Source organism: Schistocerca cancellata, chromosome 7 (assembly GCF_023864275.1).
Source record: "Schistocerca cancellata isolate TAMUIC-IGC-003103 chromosome 7, iqSchCanc2.1, whole genome shotgun sequence".
NCBI classification, from domain to species: domain Eukaryota; kingdom Metazoa; phylum Arthropoda; class Insecta; order Orthoptera; family Acrididae; genus Schistocerca; species Schistocerca cancellata.
This window is the reverse complement of record NC_064632.1, coordinates 315,821,003-315,842,006: the sequence shown is the minus strand read 5'-3', so window position 1 is coordinate 315,842,006 and position 21,004 is coordinate 315,821,003. Positions and strand designations below refer to the sequence as shown.

Sequence of the window (21,004 nt, the reverse complement as noted above, 5' to 3'; positions counted from 1 at the left end):
TGCCTTTGTCAAACAGCAAAGCCAATGTTCCTTTCACTTTCAGTCATGCCATCTTCTTCTCCCTTATATTCTTTACCTGTGTGTTAACACATTCCTTTCCCTCCTTCCTCCACCCCTTTCTCTCCTGTCCACTGCTGATGGCACACTTAACTGAAAACTCGCTGTAGTTTCTCCAAGGTGTGCTTCAGTAAGTACCTTTTTGAAATAAAAATAAAACAAGGAGACTTTTCTTAGTAATTTTATTTTTACAAGAAAGCCTATACTTTAATTACTTTCCTACAAATTCCCACCAATGTTAAGGCACTTATCATATCCTAAAACCAGCTTTTGAATACCACCCTTGTAGAAATCTATCACCTGATTTGCGAACAACTGCATAAAGCACACTTCTTGACACTCGAGGAAACTCATCACATAATTCCAAAATTATAATGTATCTGTTCTATCTCACTTTTTTGTCAATTTTCTGCACCAGATGGTCAGTGATGACTGACGGTCACCTACTTCGTTCCTCATCATGCACACTTGTATGGCGGTCTTTAAAAACGCACACTCATCCCTCACAATGTTTTCTCCATACACTTCACTATTCTGACAATGAATTTCAGCCAGTTTGCCTATAGCACTATGAAAACGACTCACAATGCATGTTTCACAGTTGGTGAGATTCTCAACTGGAGAAGGCATTTCAAATACTCACAAATGTAAACATGCCAAATATAGTGGGAATCATGTAGAACAGGAGACTGAAGTAGGGGCTTTCATGTAAAAATAAAATTGCTATGAAAAGTCTACTCGTTTCATTTTTGTTTCACAAAGCTACTTACTTAAAAAAACACACCTCGTAACTACTAGTTTACTTAGCATATATGAATACAAACTGTGTGTTTGCATCTTTATTTATCTGTACTATTGTACTTGTTAATTTATCAACATAGTATAACTTGCTTACTGAAACACATGTAATCTAAAATATACAGAATGCCTTGTTAGATGTAAGAGGGGGCCTGATGGCCCAAAGCTTTCCAGGTTAAATTAATCAATAAATACACACTGGATTTAACAAAGAGCACATTTCTGTAAGCTTGTTTCAGAAGTTCATTTGTTTGTGTACACATTGTCTCTCTTTCATACAAAATTTCAAATTGCAGTTTTCTTGTAAATTGGGCATTAAAATAAGCAATATAAACACTGTAGCATCTTCCACTAAAATAACAGCCTGGAAACTAAACAAGATCTCAAGAGTGCAAAAGAATAGGTTACTCAGGAGATTATCATTAGTGCCGTGCTGCCATAGAATATCAATAGAACACATTGTTACCACAGAAAGAATTTCTATACTTTTTCTGAGCAGACCTCAATACATAATATTTAAATTAGAAGAATGTTCTAACACATGAAAATTCAGAGAATTCCTCATTTAAAAACACAAACAAGCACAACACAAAACAGCTTTCGCACTGACGTGGAACAAAGCATACAGACAGCAAGTAATAACGCATAAGCCCCATTACACTGTCAATCTGCTTACTGTTTAACAATGAAATGAGTATGCTACTGTACCACCACTTGTGCAACACCATGTAGCAATGCAACCAGTTTTAGTTATAGAAATTCTCAATGTGGTACTAGGGACAGCTGACCACCAAGTATTTAAATGGCAACTCTCATCTTTCATTCAATATTGCTTTCCTGAGTTTCCACGATGCACACTAATATCTTCAAGGCAGATGGGAAACTGCTGTCAATGGCACTATGTGCAATGGCATCACTATTTCCACCACTGTAATGCTCAACAACAAATCTTCGGTTTGTACACTTTGCAGGAAGCTTTAAATTGCAGTTTCATGCTGATCTATTAAAATGCTAAAAACTCACCTGTATTACAGCAGCACGTCCAGTCTGTCGCTGCACAGGTGTGGGTGTCAGCTCACCAGTAGTAAGTTTAGACAAGAGAGTAGATATATCATTTGTCAACTCCTCGCCACTAAGTTTCTCTTGCAAGCGTTCAGCAGCACTGTTGCTTATACTCAGGCCCTGGTCCACCAAGCCCTGCAACAAGTTCTCCCTTATTATGATACATTCTAATATGCCTTTATTACAGAAACAATTAGAACAAGCAGAAAATATTGTCACTCATCTATGCCTTATGTTACAGCACTAAATAAACATAAAACAATGGTTTCATTAGTTTCTTTATGATATCACAGAGTTCTGTGGTTACAGATCTGTGTCATTTTGCAGCTTTCACATTGATAGTTTCACATTACGTGAGAGGTACTTGTCGAAATTTTTAACACCTGGAGACAATTTTGGAGAAAATCTCAACCATATCCTCTATAACCACTATAGTATATATTATTGATACACACCACATGGAGAAGGCATTTAGTGTTAGACAAGCACACAGAAAAAATGCTGTTAGATATTAAAAGCTATTAGATAGTCATTCTTCAGATCTAGAAAATAAAACGCGCGGGCGGACACACGCACACATGCACAAGTGACCACAATTAGCTCAACTCAAAGCGTTTAAGGCCTAAGAGTCTTCTTTCAATGTGCCTCTTCTATGTGATAAGTAGCATTCTATCCATTTCATGTTGTCGCAAGGTGAGGTTTGTTCATAACATAAGTAAAATACACAGTCCAGTCACACTAACATGATCACCTGCCGAAAGCCTGAATATTCATCTTTTGTAGTACAGATGTGCGGGGAGTGGGTCAATGAGGTTCTGGAAGGTACCAATGGGTGTGCAGCCATGTCAACTTCAGTGCTGTGGCCATCTGCACCAGGTTTCTAGGTTGAGGATCCACGGCACGAACAGCTCGATCGAGGTGATCCCACAGATTCTCGGCTGGTTTCCAATCTGAGAAGTTTGATGACCAGGGGAGTATGGTAAATTCATCCTAGTGTTCTTTGGACCATGCTTCTACATTGTGGATTATGTGATATGCTGCACTGTCCTGTTTGTATGAGCCATTGTGCCTAGGAAAACAAACCGCACATAGGAGTGGACATGGTCTCCAAGGATAGGTGTGTATTTGGGTTGGTTCACTGTGTCTTCCAGAATGACATCACCACCCTGGGAATGTCATGAGAGCATTCCCCAAACCATAACACTCCCTCCTCCGGCCAGGCTCCTTCCGATGATTGTTGCAGCCTGTTGGCTTTCAGACGTTTCACATTGCACGTGCCAACAGCCACCTGTCTGATGGAGCTTATAACATGATTCACCTGCAAAGGCCACCTGTTACCACTCAGTTGATGTCTAGCGGCAGTACTGGCATGCAAATCCCATCCTTCGTCATTGATGAACAGCCGTCAGCATGGATGCATGAACCAGGCACCTGCTGTGGAGGTCCATACACAGCAATGTTCATTGTGGTTAATCTGGGTAGTCAGTTGCTCAACAGTTGCACATCTTAAGAAGGTAATACCAAAAGTAAGGTCTCCTATTTTTTATAAGCATAGAACTCTGTTTGTGTGGCAGTTGGTCACATTTGTTCTGAAGAGTGCTTGACGCGCTGTGTGTAAACATGCGCACGCCGTGCTGAGGTGCTCAGTCTTGGCTTGGCAGCCGTTGAGAATGGAGCTCCCATTGGATGTTACCGCCAAGTGGGAACTGCGCGCAGTTATTCAGTTTTTGAACGCAAAGGGCCCTGCGCCGATTGAAATCCATTGTCAGTTGACGATAGTGTATGGTGAGTCGTGCATGGATGTCAAAAATGTTCGTAAGTGGTGTAAAGAGTTTGCAGCTGGTCGGACCAAAATTCATGACGAACAAAGGAGCAGGAGACTGTCAATTTCTGAGGAGACAGTGTTGAAGGTTGAGCAAAGCATGGGCGAAGATCGGCGGATCATCCTGGATTATCTCTGCACACTGATTCCTGAGGTTTCCCGAAGCACCACTCACAGAATTTTAACGGAAACATTGAACCACCGGAAAGTGTGCGCAAGATGGGTTCCACACAAGCTGACTGAGGACCACATGCGGCAATGAGCTGATGCTTCCTGCACATTTCTTCACCATTTTGCAGCCGAACAGGACAACTTTCTGGACTCAATTGTCACGGGTGACGAAACCTGGGCACACCACTTCACACCTGAGACCAAGCAACAATCATGCCAGTGGCGGCATCCTTCTTCGCCAAAGCCGCGGAAATTCAAACACAGTCTGCCGGTAAAGTCATGACAACCGTTTTTTGGGATAGGAAAGGTGTATTGTTAGTTGACTTTATGTCAACTGGGACCACAATTAACACTGACAGGTACTGTGACACTCTGAAAAAACTCACACGAGCAATTCAGAACCGGAGAAGAGGAATGTTGAACAAGGGCGTACACATTCTCCATGACAACGCACGCCCACACATTGCTCAGTAAACCCGTTGCTCTCCTACAACAGTTTTACTGGAACACAATCACCCACCCATCCTATAGTCCTGACTTGGTGCCCAGTGACTATTACCTGTTCCCTAAGTTAAAAGAACATTCGGCTGGGAAGCGATTCGGCTCCGATGACAAGGTGAAAGAAGAGGTTCATAACCTACTGAACAGCATGGCAGCGAGCTGGTATGACATGGGCATACAAAAACTGCCACAGCGTCTACAAAAATGCATTGACAGAAGTGGTGATTATGTCAAAAAATAGCTAAATGTTCAAGCTGTAAACTGATGTAAACCATTGTAGAAATAAACAGGTCTATGTACTTATAAAAAATAGGAGACCTTACTTTTGGGATTACCCTCATATTTGCCCATACACATCTCTGCAGCCATTGTTCACCTGTTATCTACAGCCCACAGTGCACCACAGTTCTCTCAGTGCTGGTTTTGTTGTTATGTATAGTGTAGGGAGCTTTAACTGTGGTGGCATGTGAACAGTTTACAAATGTAGCCTTTTCAGAAATGCTTCCACCCTTGACCCAAAACCCATGCCCTTTCAGACGTCAGATAACTCGATCTGTTTCCACATTATGTGAATGACTGCACTTCTTCTGTGTCCCTGACACACTTTATATACTCTCCACTGCAAGTAGTGCCACTTCTTGTCTGTGAGTGTTAACTTCACTTTGACATCAAACATATGTGGTGGTCACATTAATGTGACTGGGCCATAAATAACTCACATATCCTGAATTTTTCCCAATGTAATGAGTGTTCCATTAGATCTTGAGATCGAAAGCAGGTGATGTTGATATCTTGCCACAATATTTCTGAAGACAACCAGGTAGCCATGTTGAAGTGAGTTTTACACCAGGTATTACTGGCAAATGTTGCTATGTTTATACCGAACATTGGTGCAGACGGGCATGCACATAGGTTAGTGCTACATGACCACCCTCTGTCGAGTCAGCGTCCTCTGTCAAATATTGATCCATCTGATGTGTGCAGGCGCAAATGTAGTGATGATATTGCTTGAATGCTCTCTCCCGAATTGCAAGCCTGTGGAGTTAAAATGAAGTGGTCAAAATAATAACAGTAGTCATCGGGTTTCATGCTTTATCAGGTTGAAAGCCATCAACACAATCAATAATATTTCCTGCCAAATGTATTTCCATAGATTCCCAGATAATTGAATCCCAGAAGGTTCCCATTATGGCCAAGATTTTCATGACATAATAATTCATAGATAGACTGTCCCAAGGAAACAAAATTCTCAGCTATTGCCAACATACTGGGTTGCAAAGGTGAGTGTGGCAATCGATTTCCACATGCTATTCACGTATTGAGAGTGTGGTCTGACAAATACGGGCTTTGCCTCACTGGCATGGTATTCTGTAGACTCATCCTTATGGAAACCCAAATCCTTCTTCTCCTCTTTATCTTGCAGCAAATGGTCATGTTTATTCCTCATTAAGGCTGTGCTAACCTGAAGTGGAGGATATCGATTGTCTTAATACAGATTATAGATGTTACAGTTTCTATGCAAGGCTGTCTCTATCAGACACAACATGTGCCCTGTGCAACAGCTTTAGCAAGACATCCATAGTTTTTGAAGGGTGGTGGCAGCTAGATCCCTATAAATACAGGAACACTGCAGTCTACAGATATCATGCCAGTGTGGAAAAACCTAACACACACAATACGTGAACCGTGCATGGAACTTTATCATCACATTTCCCTTTCACAGCCGAGAGAGTTAAGCACTCCTGAATAGTGTGTTTCAATGGGACATTCTATGAATTATTCTGGCAGGAAAATTTTGCTCAGATGACCCTACTGGGATTCATTACCAAGGAATCTGTGGAAATACGCTTTGCAGAATATCTTATCAGCTTTGATGAAGCATGGGAATTAGTGATTTGTGTAATATATTCATCAGAAAAGCAAACTTTTACACCCAATGGCACATCAAGAAAAAGTTTTGTTATTTTGACCACTGAATCTTAACTCCACTGGTCAGCATTTGACAGAGCATGTGCATTGAATGTCATCATTACCCATGCCACTGAGCACCTCAGATGGAACAATATTTGATAGATAGTACTAACTCGACAAAGGTCAGTCATACAGCATTAATCTATGCACTTGTGCCACCATGCCAATTTTTGGTATACATATACCAATGTGCACCAGCAATCTCCAGTGTATGACACACTTGGGTATAGCTGCCTGGTGGCAAGATGTCAATCCCAACCAGCTACAAACCCAAAACATCATGGAATAAAATATAATACAGTACAAATACAATGTGCAGATGATGTGGGCAGATGTCAGCAACACTAGGCTGGTACATATATTGATCTGTAAATTGTCAAGAGATAATCATATTAACTGTATGTTACCCATTATTGTGCTCTGTAATAACTGTGTGTATGTTGGTGCAAGTGGGAGGTATGTGTTGTGAAAAGGGTTTCTAAAATACTGAGAAACCAAGTCACAAAAAAATTTTCATTAGTCTGGGGACATGCAGTGCAACATGTAATCAGACATGCAGGTAAGTATTCCAAGCCTTGACGGGCACATGACGGTAATGTCGGTCATGATTCATCATTGTCTCATTCTCCCTGTTGCAGGAATCCAAGAAATGTTGTGAGCGTTAGGTGACGAATTCAGTGGTTTATGATATGAGGATGTAGACAGCGTGAGATATGAAAGTTTGGTTCGGTCCAGGGGATGTGTAAAGGTAGCCAAAGTGGTTAAGGCAATCGCTTGCGATAATCCAGAGTTTAAGTCCCAGTCTAGCACAAATTTTCATATGTCACTATTGGTCAGTAGGTCAGTACCTAGTACAGCTGATGTTGAGGAATTCACAGTCAGTGAATTAATTTCGAAAAAAGCTATGGTGTTTGCAGATCGCATAGTGATTTGGAATGAGAACAAAATGGAAATAGAAAGGCAAGTAATGTGTAGAACCAAGAGAGAGAAAATGGGAATAAGCACAGGGAAGAACAAAACATTAGTGAGAAGGACAAGAAGAAGAAGAAGAAGAAGAAGAAGAAGAAGAAGAAAAAGGAAGCAAAGGAAAATATAAAATGGAATGGAAAATTTTTGGAACTGTGCAATAGTTTCAAGTGTATATGAAGTGTGGTCGCAAATGATGGCAAGATAGTTGGTGACGTTAATTTACTCTTGATATGTTGGCGAAAATATATGTTTAAATCTGGAGGTACACATAAAACATCATCAAAAATTGTGCAAAATGCATTCTCAGAGAATTATTTTGACCAGTTAGTTCATGAGCCCACACAAATAATAAACAGTTGTGAAAAGAAAAATTTGACTTCTTAACAACAAATAATCCTGAGCCAATAACGAGCACCAAAATGGATACAGGGATTGGTGAACACAGGTTTGTCATAGCAAGACTGAATATTGTAACCCCAAAATCTTCGAAAAACAAATGAAAATTGTACTTATTCAAAAACGCAGATAAAAATTCATTTTACGCCTTCCTGAGAGACAATCTTCACTCCTTCCAAATTAATAAGGTAAGTGTCGACCAGATGTGGCTTAAATTCAAAGAAATAGTATCAACAGCAACTTAGAGATTTATACCGAATAAATTAACAAATGATGGAGCTGATCCCCCATCACACACAAAAAGCGTCAGAGCACTGTTGCAGAAACAATGAAAAAAGCATGCCAAATTTAAACGAACTCAACATCTATAGAATTGGTGATCTTTTACAGAAGCTTGAAATTCAGTGCGGAATTCAATGCAAGATTCCTATACTAGTTTCCACAGTGAAACTTTGTGTTGAAACCTGGCAGAAAATCCAAGGAGATTCTGGTCGTAGGTAAAATATGCTAGCAGGAAGACACAATCAAGGCCTTCTCTGCAAAATAGCAATGGAAACGCTAATGATGACAGTGCTGCCAAAGCAGAGTTACTAAACACGGCCTTCTGAAATTCCTTCACCAAATAAGACGAAGTAAACATTCCAGAATTCGAATGAAGACAGCTGCCAGTATGAGGAACATTGAAGTAGACATCACTTGAGTAGAAAAGCAAGTTTTACACTTAAAAAAGCAAGTCTTCTTGTCCAGACTGTATACCAATTACGTTCCTTACAGAGTATGCTGATGCAATAGCTCCATATGCAACACACATCTTCAACTGCTTGCTTGACAAAAGATACGTAGCCAAAGATTGGAAAGTTGCACAGGTCATACCAATATTCAAGAAAGGCAATAGGAATAATCTACTAAATTACAAGCCCACACCATTAACGCTGATATGCAGCAGGACTTTGGAACATACAATGTATTCGAACATCATCAATTACCGCAAAGAGAACGGTCTATTGACACACAGTCGACACGGATTTTGGAAACATCATACTTGTTAAACAGATCCAGTAGTATTTCCACACACAAAGCATTAAGTACTATTGACAAGGGATTTCAAACTGATTCCACACTTCTGGATTTCAAGAAGGCTTTTGATGCTGTATTACTGCAAGCGACTTGCAGTGAAATTGTGTGCTTATGGAATATTGTCTCAGTTATGTGACTGGATTCCTGGTTTCCTGTCAGAGAGGTCACAGTTCGTAGTAACTGACAGAAAGTCACTGAGTAAAACAGAAGTGATTTCTGGCGTTCCCCAAGGTAGTTTTATAGACCCTCTGCTGTTCCTTACCTACATAAATGATTTAGGAGACTATCCGAGGAGCTGTCATAGGTTGTTTGCAGATGATGCTGTCACATATAGTAAAGTCATCAGAAGACTAAAACAATTTGCAAAACAATTTAGAAATGATATCTGTTTGGTGCGATAATTAGTTATTGACCCTAAATAATGAAAAAAGTGAGGGCATCCACATGAGTGCTAAACAGAATCTGTTAAATTTTGGTTACAGGATAAATCAGTCAAATCTAAAGGTCATAAATTCGACTAAATATCTAGGAATTACAATTATGAACATCTTACATAGGAAACAACACATACAAAATTTTGTGAGGAAGGCAAACCAGAGACTGTGTTTTATTGGCAGAACATTAAGAAAATGTAACAGAGCTACTAAAGAGACTGTCTACACTGCACTTGTCTGTCCTCATTTGGAGTACTGCTGTGCAGTCTGGGATCCTCACCAGATAGGATTAATGGAATACATCATGAAAATTCGAAGAAAAACAGCAGGTTTGTATTATTATGAAATAGGGGGGAGAGTGTCACTGACATGATACGGGATTTGGGGTGGACATAATTAAAACAAAGGCATTTTTCATTGCAGCGGAATCTTCTCATGAAATTTCAATCACCAACTTTTCCCCCTCCGAATGCAAAAATATTTTGTTGACGCTGACCTACATAGGGAGAAATGATAATCATAATAAAACAAGGGAAATCAGAGCTCACACAGAAAGATATATGTGCTCATTTTTTCCATGCACTTTTCCGAGATTGGAATAAGAGAGAACTATTGCAAAGGAGGTTTGATGACCCCTCTTCCAGATGCTTAAGTGTGATTTTCAGATTATCGATGTAGATGTAGGTAGTTGAGGCAACTGGAAAAAGTATACAACAAGGTAACAGCTTCTACCAGAGTGTAAGGATTATTCTGCAAAACAGAGGCATCCAAAAAGAATGAAAAAATGCCCTATATTCAACTTATCAAGAAGTCATTCCAGTACATGCAACTAGTATATGAACTAAAACATAAACAGATGGGAGTAGAATGCAGGCAGCAGTGATGAAATTTTTGAAGTATCAAAGGGAAGACAAGAAAGAACAGAATCAGAACTTGAGGAGGTAGAGAGAGAGAGAGAGAGAGAGAGAGAGAGAGAGAGAGAGAGAGAGGAGGAAGAAGAAGAAGAGGGGGAATGGAATCCCATAACTTCAGAACAAGATAAAAAAGACAGACGAGAATGGGAGAAGTAAATGAAAAGTGTTTCTTGAAAGTTTAACTAGAAATAGATCATGAGGAAAGCCAAGAAAGAAATGGACAGGGATAGTGAGGGAATCCACAGAGAAGAGAAGAGAACAAACAGAAGAGGTACTTAAAAGAGGACAAGAGTCGTGGAAAGAGACAGCTCAACCCAGGAAGCTGGAAATGGTCAATAATGCTGAAGAAGATTATAATGATATAGCTTTTTCTACACTTTTATTAGTTTGTTTACATTGTATCTGAAAATGACCAAGGGCCAAAGCAAGCTAGTAATATAAAATGAATGTACAAATGTCAGCTTTTCCCAATAATTTAAATACTCTCTTCAACTCTGGGGGAAGTCTGCTCATTTGTTTACAACAGTCAGGTATTGGGTGGCAGTGTCTAAGCAAAGCCTTACGAACTGGCAAGACAAACATTGCAGTGCTTGACCAAATTAGGTGCCCGTGTCAGAAGTTGTGAAGCAAATCCACTTTCACCTTACAAAAAATTTATCACTCTTACTGTGATACCATGCCTACCCATCAAAAGATTACAAACTGTCCAATTTTCTTCTCTCATAGAAATTATTTAAAATCTGTATTTCTAGTGATAGGCCAGTCAGCTCTGCTTGATAGCCAGTAAGTAGACATTACTCTTTAGTCTTAGATATTGCTAATATCGGTTGCCTTGTCAGGAAAGAGGGAAGGAGAGGGAAAGACAAAAGGATTTCGGTTTTAAGGGAGAAGGTAAGGAGTCATTCCAATCCCGGGAGCGGAAAGACTTACCTTAGGGGGAAAAAAGGACGGGTATACACTCGCGCACACACACACATATCCATCCGCATATACACAGACACAAGCAGACATTTGTAAAGGCAAAGAGTTTGGGCAGAGATGTCAGTCGGGGCGGAAATACAGAGGCAAAGATGATGTTGAAAGACAGGTGAGGTATGAGCGGCGGCAAATTGAAATTAGAAATTAGCGGAGATTGAGGCCTGGCAGATAGCGAGAAGAGAGGATATGCTGAAGGGCAAGTTACCATTTCCGGAGTTCTGACTGGTTGGTGTTGGTGGGAAGTATCCAGAGAAACCGGATAGTGTAACACTGTGCCAAGATGTGCTGGCCGTGCACCAAGGCATGTTTAGCCACAGGGTGATCCTCATTACCAACAAACACTGTCTGCCTGTGTCCATTCATGCGAACGGACAGTTTGTTGCTGGTCATTCCCACATAGAAAGCTTCACAGTGTAGGCAGGTCAGTTGGTAAATCACGTGGGTGCTTTCACACATGGCTCTGTCTTTGATCGTGTACACCTTCCGGGTTACAGGACTGGAGTAGGTGGTGGTGGGAGGGTGCATGAGACAGGTCTTACGCCGGGGGCGGTTACAAGGGTAGGAGCCAGAGAGTAGGGAAGGTGGTTTTGGAGATTTCATAGGGATGAACCAAGAGGTTACGAAGGTTTGGTGGACGGCGGAAAGACACTCTTGGTGGAGAGGGGAGGATTTCATGAAGGATGGATCTCATTTCAGGGCAGGATTTGAGGAAGTCGTATCCCTGCTGGAGAGCCACATTCAGAATCTGATCCAGTCCCGGAAAGTATCCTGTCACAAGTGGGGCACTTTTGGGGTTCTTCTGTGCAAGGTTCCGGGTTTGAGAAGATGAGGAAGTGGCTCTGGTTATTTGCTTCTGTACCAGGTCGGGAGGGTAGTTACGGGATGCAAAAGCTGTTTTCAGGTTGTTGGTGTAATGGTTCAAGGATTCCGGACTGGAGCAGATTCGTTTGCCACGAAGACCTAGGCTGTAGGGAAGGGACCGTTTGATGTGGAATGGGTGGCATCTGTCATAATGAAGGTACTGTTGCTTGTTGGTGGGTTTGATGTGGATGGACGTGTGAAGCTGGCCATTGGACAGTTGGAGGTCAACGTCAAGGAAAGTGGCATGGGATTTAGAGTAGGACCAGGTGAATCTGATGGAACCAAAGGAGTTGAGGTTGGAGAGGAAATTCTGGAGTTCTTCTTCACTGTGAGTCCAGATCATGAAAATGTCATCAATAAATCTGTACCAAACTTTGGGTTGGCAGGCCTGGGTAACCAAGAAGGCTTCCTCTAAGCGACCCATGAATAGGTTGGCGTACGAGGGGGCCATCCTGGTACCCATGGCTGTTCCCTTTAATTGTTGGTATGTCTGGCCTTCAAAAGTGAAGAAGTTGTGGGTCAGGATGAAGCTGGCTAAGGTAATGAGGAAAGAGGTTTTAGGTAGGGCGGCAGGTGATCGGCGTGAAAGGAAGTGCTCCATTGCAGCGAGGCCCTGGACATGCGGAATATTTGTGTATAAGGAAGTGGCATCAATGGTCACAAGGATGGTTTCCGGGGGTAACAGACTGGGTAGGGATTCCAGGCATTCGAGAAAGTGGTTGGTGTCTTTGATGAAGGATGGGAGACTGCATGTAATGGGTTGAAGGTGTTGATCTACGTAGGCAGAGATGCGTTCTGTGGGGGCTTGGTAACCAGCTACAATGGGACGGCCGGGATGATTGGGTTTGTGAATTTTGGGAAGAAGGTAGAAGGTAGGGGTGCGGGGTGTTGGTGGGGTCAGGAGGTTGATGGAGTCAGGTGAAAGGTTTTGTAGGGGGCCTAAGGTTCTGAGGATTCCTTGAAGCTCCGCCTGGACATCAGGAATGGGATTACCTTGGCAAACTTTGTAAGTAGTGTTGTCTGAAAGCTGACGCAGTCCCTCAGCCACATACTCCCGACGATCAAGTACCACAGTCGTGGAACCCTTGTCCGCCGGAAGAATGACGATGGATTGGTCAGCCTTCAGATCACGGATAGCCTGGGCTTCAGCAGTGGTGATGTTGGGAGTAGGATTAAGGTTTTTTAAGAAGGATTGAGAGGCAAGACTGGAAGTCAGAAATTCCTGGAAGGTTAGGAGAGGGTGATTTTGAGGAAGAGGAGGTGGGGTCCCGCTGTGACGGAGGACGGAACTGTTCCAGGCATGGTTCAATTTGGATTGTGTCTTGGGGAGTTGGATCATTAGGAGTAGGATTAGGATCATTTTTCTTCGTGGCAAAGTGATATTTCCAGCAGAGAGTACGGGTGTACAGTACTGTCCTACACCCGTTCATTCCAAATGTTAAAAATGGCTGCCTCAATTTGTCTGTAATGAGTAACATCAATACCGTGAGCAACAATAGAGCACATTAACAGTACCAAGAGATGCTGTTAATGATGGTGTCCATAAGATCTACATAAAGTTAATGCTGTTCTTGGAAAGCCACTCCCACCATCACAAGGACAGAATAGGATGGGAATGAGAACTGCAAATATCACTGTGATTCCTGAGTGCACCAAAAAGAAATGATACTCAAGTCAGCAGAGGGAACTGGCAACTATGTAGATGAGCAGTGTCATCATGCAGGACAAAATCACTGCCTACTGCACTAGCATTAAAATGTACATATGTACCAAAATTTCATTTCTGTACATGTGTCTCAAACACATTCCTGCATGGAAAGACATGGAAGTAGTTGTACCCACTTAAAGGCACACAATACTATATAAACACAAACACTGCCTCTTCTTATGGAATTCTTTCCATTGGTTTTGACAACTGACAACAAATTCCAGCTTCTTAATTGGTCAACATAGCTGTTGATTCTGTTCAAGCTACAATGGCACTCCTTGAAGAGATTGGTACTCCACCGAGTTGCAGTCTAGTGCAATCATTTTTTCATCTGACAATTTGAGAGCAGCACAAATAAGCTGGTCATTTCACATACTTTGTGATGACCAAAGTCATTGGATACCTCCTAATATCGTGTTGGACCTCCTTTTACCTGGCTTAGTGCAGCAATTCAAAATGGCATGAACTCACCAAGTCTAGAAATAAAAGCCATGCGGCTTCAATAGCCACCCAAAATTTCTGAAGTGTTGCTGGAGCAGGATGATGTGCAGGAACTGATCTCTCAATTATGTCCCATGAATGTTCAATGGGGTTATGTCTGGTGATCTGAGTGGTCAAATCATTCGCTCAAATTGCCCAGAATGTTCTTCTAACCAATTGCAAACAATTGTGGCTTTTGACATGACATCATTGTTTGGAATCACGAAGTCCATGAACAGCTGCAAATGGTCTTCGAGTAGCCAAACATAACCATTTCCTATCAATGATCGGTTCAGTTGGACCAGAGGACCCAGTACATTCTATGTAAACACAGCCCACATCATTATGGAGTCATCACGAGCTTGCAGAGTGCTTTTATGACAACTAGGGGACATAGCGTTGTGGGGTCTGCACCACACTCGAACCCTACCTCAACTCTTGTCAACTGAAATCAGGAATCATCTGACCTAGCCACAGTTTTCCAGTCACCTATGGTCCAACCAATATGATCAAAAGCCCAGGAGAGGCATTGCAGGTGACATCATGCTGTTAGCAAAGGCACTCGCGTCGGTCACATGCTGCCGTAAGCCCATTAACGTCAAGATTTGCCGCACTGTCATAATGGGTATGTTCATTGTACGTCCCACATTGATTTCTGTGGTTATTTCAGGCAGTGTTGCTTCTCTGTTAGTACTGATAACTGTATGGAGACATCATCACTGCTCTCTATTGTTATGTGAAGGCCCTCGGCCACTGTGTTGTCCGTAGTGACAGGCAATGACTGAAATTTGGTAGCATTGTCACACTCTTGACACTATGGCTCTCAGAAGACTCAATTCCCCAACACTTTCCAAAAGTGTGTGTCCCCTGTGCCTAGCTCCAACTACCATACCAGTTCAAAGTTTATTAAATTTCCATTGTGTGGCTATAATCATGCTGCAAACCTTTTAACATGAATCACCAGAGTACAAATAACAGCTCCACCAATAATCTGCCATTTTATGTTTTGTGTGTGCGATTCTACCACCATTTGTATATGTGCATATCACTATCCCATGACCTAAGTGTAGATATGAGGGCCGTCCCAGAAGTACCCAGCCTGATGCATAGATAGTGATTGTTATTTCACAAAGGACTATGGTAGATAGTATCAACCTTATAAAACTTAAGTTTGAAACTCGACAATGCTTGGCTGTTTTGCACTAGTTTGGCAGTCACCAATAGTGAACACAATCAGAAAATTTGAAAATATGAATAAAAATGGTCACTGTTATGTAATACAATACCTTCAGTTTCAAGGTCTTAGTCCAACTAACATTACAGCTGAGGGATGTTTACAACATTGAGTGGCAGTGTTTAAGCAAGACTGTACAATCTGGAAAGACAAACATTTGTGTGGTCAATCAAATGAGGTGATGGTGCCAGAAGCTGTGAAGAAAATACACAGAATAGAACAGGATGACTGTCAACTGAAAGTGTGTAAGCTACCACATATCATAGGTATTTCAAAAAGTGCTGTATATTGGATACTGAGTGAAAATTTGGACATGTGAAAGCTGTGCAGGACATGTGCTAGTGACCTCCAACAACTTGTAAAGCCAACGTCCCACCTACTCCTCTTCCTCCCAATTTCCACGCACATTATTTGAAATTTATTATTAACATTTGTTTCATGAGTGCTGAATTACTTTAAAACAAAAACCTGAAGTGTTAAAAAGACTGGACAAGGGAGAAAGTTCTACTAAACTATCACTCGAATATGGTGTCAGAAAAGCAATGAATAGTGACCGGAGGGGACGTGAGACAGAGAGAGGGGGGGGGGGGGGGGGGATATGCATTAAAACTATGTTCTGCTTTAAATGAAATAATTCTTGAAATGTGGCAAAAAATGACAATCTTCATACGAAAAATCTGATGAGGCATTATTCTTGTGGTTCACTCAAGAAAGGCATAAAGGAATCACCATTTCTGGTCCTTTGGTAAAGGAAAAGGTGCTTCAATTGAACAAGCTTATGAATGATGACCCACCATTTTCAGCTAGGTGGCATTTTTTGGATTGTTGGACGAAAAGACACAGAATTAGACAGCTCACGATTGCTGTGGAAAAACTGTCAGCTGATAATGAAGCTGCTGCCGATTACCTAAAAGAATTTAATGACCTTGTTTCTTCTCAAAACTGCTCACCACAGCAATTTTACAATGCAGATGAAACCGGACAAGTTTTAAGGCTTTGCCTACCTAAAGTCTTCCTTTGCAAGAAGAGAAATCTGCCCCCAGGTTCAAAATGTACAAAGAACATTTAACTGTATTTACTTGCAAAATGCCTTGGCAACAAACAAATTTCCGCTGATGTAATAGGCAAATTGGTGAAACTGTGAACATTCAAAAACATTAACATGTGTATTATAATATTCAAAAAAATTCTTGGACAGAGCGAGACTTGCTCAAGGAGTGGTTCAAGCACCAATTTGTCCCTAAAGTGATCTCATTCAATAGATAAAATCAACTGCCTAATCGTGCTCTGCTGTTTATAGACAATGATCTGCCCCACCCAGAAAAACTAAATTTGTTTGTGAAGACCCAAGCGGAGTTTTTCTGCCACCGAATGTAACTTCAATTCTTCAGCTTATGGACTGGTGCCATAAATAAAAAATACAGAAAAATGCTGCTTCCCTCCTTACTTGAAGAGGATGAAAATGAAATCACACTCCTGCAAAAACTCAACAGAAAGTAAAATAAATTATGTGATTTAATGGTTGGCTGCCATGAGAACACCACTAAACGTGCATTACAAAAATTATGGAAAAATCTCTGCCCTACATTGGAATTTGTTGACCCAATTTTTACACCAAAAAAAGACTGTGACCTCCTTCCATTAGTCAAGAAAATCCCTGTCTGTGAAGACTAAGGATGATGATAAAATATCGATACATCAATACTTTTTCCAAAAAAATACTGATATTTATCAGCGATAATTTTAACCACAATACGTCACTACTGAAATGACTATATCGAGAGCCAATTTTTTATTTTACATTACTTTTTTCGCAATTTCCAGCAAGTATTTGAAATTTTTCTTTTGACATTGTAGCAGAACATAATTTTACTTTCACTCTGTGAAGGAGTCTTACTACTTTTTGAGCTTTCATCATGTCCAGTCTCTCTCTTTCAGTGTGTGAGGCAAGTACAGTTGGCACAAAGAAGTGGTTCAGTTGCACTGGAGGTGGCAGAGCGAATGCAATAACAAGATTTTCAATGTGAAAAAAAGCACACTAGCTGCATTAAAAAACAATTTATATCACAACTAGTGTGCTATTTCTTCACATCGGCATTCTTCAAACACAGCTGCTGAAAATAATGAACAAAAATCTAATGAACAAGCTTGGTCTTTGCACTGGGTGGAGGCGTGCGAGGGAAAATGCTGATGTAATCTGCGCTTGGCACTACCAACAGAAACTACAATGTTTATCTTCACCACTAAAACTTAACCACACTGAAACTGCTAGGTCACTGGTGCTTGCAGAAATGGAAAAAAAAAAAAACGAAGTCAACAGGAAGTGTTCCGGAAAAATCCGATATGTGACAAAACCGAACGATGCACCCATTTTACAGCTTTTATTCTGCCACTTACATACAGTTACCATTGTTAGCAAAGTGGTTATCGCCATGGGTGAAAGTACAGCATTTTCCTTTCAATTCTTGCTCTACGGGGTATAAGCAGGCTGCTAGCTTGTTGATGTAGAGAATATCTAATAATAAATCAGCACTTAAATATGGAAGAATCCTGGAAATACTAGAAGGTATCAGATAGATTATATAATGGTAAGACAGAGATTTAGGAACCAGGTTTTAAATTGTAAGACAGTTCCAGGGGCAGATGTGGACTCTGACCACAATCTATTGGTCGTGAACTGTAGGTTAAAACTGAAGAAACTGCAAAAAGGTGGGAATTTAAGGAGATGGGACCTGGATAAACTGACTAAACCAGAGGTTGTACAGAATTTCAGGGAGAGCATATGGGAACAACTGACAGGAATGGGGGAAAGAAATACAATAGAAGAAGAATGGGTAGCTCTGAGGGATGAAGTAGTGAAGGCAGCAGAGGATCAAGTAGGTAAAATGACGAGGGCTAATATAAATCCTTGGGTGATAGAAGAAATATTGAATTTAATTGATGAAAGGAGAAAATATAAAAATGCAGTAAATGAAGCTGCGCAAAAACGAATACAAACGTCTCAAAAATGAGATCGACAGGAAGTGCAAAATGGCTAAGCAGGGATGGCTAGAGAACAAATTTAAGGATGTAGAGGCTTATCTCACTAGGGGCAAGATAGATATTGCCTAAAGGAAAATTAAAGAGACCTTTGGAGAAAAGAGAGCCACTTGTATGAATATCAAGAGCTCTGATGGAAACACAGTTCTAAGCAAAGAAGGGAAAGCAGAAAGGTGGAAGGAGTATATAGAGGGTCTATACAAGGGCGATGTACTTGAGGACAATATTATGGAAATGGAAGAGGATGTAGATGAAGATGAAATGGGAGATACGATACTGCGTGAAGAGTTTGACAAAGCACTGAAAGACCTGCGTAGAAACAAGGCCCCAGGAGTAGACAACAATCCATTAGAACTACTGACGGCCTTGGGAGAGCCAGTCCTGACAAAACTCTACCATCTGGTGAGCAAGATGTACGAGACAGGCGAAATACCCTCAGACTTCAAGAAGAATATAATAATTCCAATGCCAAAGAAAGCAGGTGCTGACAGATGTTAAAATTACCGAACTATCAGTTTAATAAGTTACAGCTGCAAATTACTAATGCGAATTCTTTACAGACAACTGGAAAAACTGGTAGAAGCCGACCTCAGGGAAGATCAGTTTGGATTCTGTAGAAATGTTGGAACACGTGAAGCAATACTGACCTTACAACTTATCTTAGAAGAAAGATTAAGGAAAGGCAAACCTATGTTTCTAGCATTTGTACACGTGGAGAAAGCTTTTGACAATATGGACTGGAATACTCTCTTTCAAATTCTAAAGGTGGCAGGGGTAAAATACAGGGAGCGAAAGGCTATTTACAATTTGTACAGAAACCAGATGGCAGTTATAAGAGTCAAGGGGCATGAAAGGGAAGCAGTGGTGGGGACGGGAGTGAGACAGGGTTGTAGCCTCTCCCCAATTTTATTCAATATGTATATTGAGCAAGCAGTAAAGGAATCAAAAGAAAAATTTGGAGTAGGTCTTAAAATACATGGAGAAGAAATAAAAACTTTGAGGTTCGCTGATGACACTGCACTTCTGTCAGAGACAGCAAAGGACTTGGAAGAGCAGTTGAACGGAATGGACAGTGTCTTAAAAAGGAGGATATAAGATGAACATCAACAAAAGCAAAACAAGGATAATGGAATGTAGGAGAATTAAGTCGGGTGATGCTGATGGACTTAGATTAGGAAATGAGACACTTAAAGTAGTAAAGGAGTTTTGCTATTTGGGGAGCAAAATAACGAAATAGAGAGGATATAAAATGTAGACTGGCAATGGCAAAGAAAGCCTTTCTGAAGAAGAGAAATTTGTTAACATCAAGTATAGATTTAAGTATCAGGAAGCCGTTTCTGAAAGTATTTGTACGGAGAGTAGCCATGTATGGAAGTGAAACATGGACGGTAAATAGTTTGGACAAGAAAAGAATAGAAGCTTTCGAAATATGGTGCTACAGAAGAATGCTGAAGATTAGATGGGTAGATCACATACTTAATGAGGAGGTATTGAATAGAATTGGGGAGAAGAGGAGTTTGTGGCACAACTTGACAAGAAGAAGGGACCGGTTGGTAGGACACGTTCTGAGGCATCAGTGGATTACAAATTTAGCATTGGAGGGCAGCATGGAGGGTAAAAATCGTAGAGGGAGACCAAGAGATGAATACACTAATCAGATTCAGAAGGATGTAGGTTGCAGTAAGTACTGGGAGATGAAGCAGCTTGCACAGGATAGAGTAGCATGGAGAGCTGCATCAAACTAGTATCAGGTTTGAAGACCACTACAACAACAACTTAAATATACAGCTTTAAATTTGGCATTATATTTCAATGTGCAGATAATATTTTTATAGGTTAGTAGATCGATATTTTTTTCTGTCAATACATCGATACTTTTTTCGATATATCAAGGTGCAATAACAATATTTTTTTTTTTAAATATTGGTATACTGGATTCCCAATATTTTTAAAAATATCAACAGTCCTAGTGAAGATACAGAAGAAAGCTGTGTTGAGAAGTGGACTGCTGTTGATGATAATGGTCACCAGGAGTACGGAGATGAAGATATTGTAGCAATAGTGCAGGGCTCATTAGCTAAGATTGACTCGGGAGAAAGTGAGGAGGTGGTGAACACTCAAACTGAACTCTTATCACACACAGACATGGCAAATACTCTTGACCTCACCTTACACTACATCGAACAGTACACTTCATCAACACCAAACACTGTTATGTTCATGCAGCAATGGCAGAACATGCATTCTCAAGTTGATTCAGTACTATTCATCAGAAAAAATGACAACTTTACTTCTTAAGCATGTGTAAATTGGTTATTTTCTGTGTGTGGCAGCGATTAAAAATGATTCTACGGAATTGTATAAATGGAGCTGACTTGTACGTACTGTAAGCAACCGGTTTTCATAACAATATGGTTTCACGAGCTTTCATCATGCATAGGCTCTATGTATATGTCTACTTAACTTCCCTGTGTAACAATAAATGCACATTTTTCATGAATGTCATTTTAATTTCTCCTGTTCTTAAGTTAA

At 40.7% G+C, this 21,004-nt stretch overlaps 1 protein-coding gene across 1 annotated transcript in view; it reads right to left on the bottom strand.

Annotated features, from left to right (window-relative positions):
* The window catches only part of LOC126092748 (leucine-rich PPR motif-containing protein, mitochondrial-like), a 245,182-nt gene that overhangs the window by 94,866 nt on the left and 129,312 nt on the right, over window positions 1-21,004 (bottom strand). Inside the window, 1 exon segment of the mRNA XM_049908474.1 lies at window positions 1,879-2,052. Coding sequence (XP_049764431.1) covers window positions 1,879-2,052 — 174 coding nt within the window.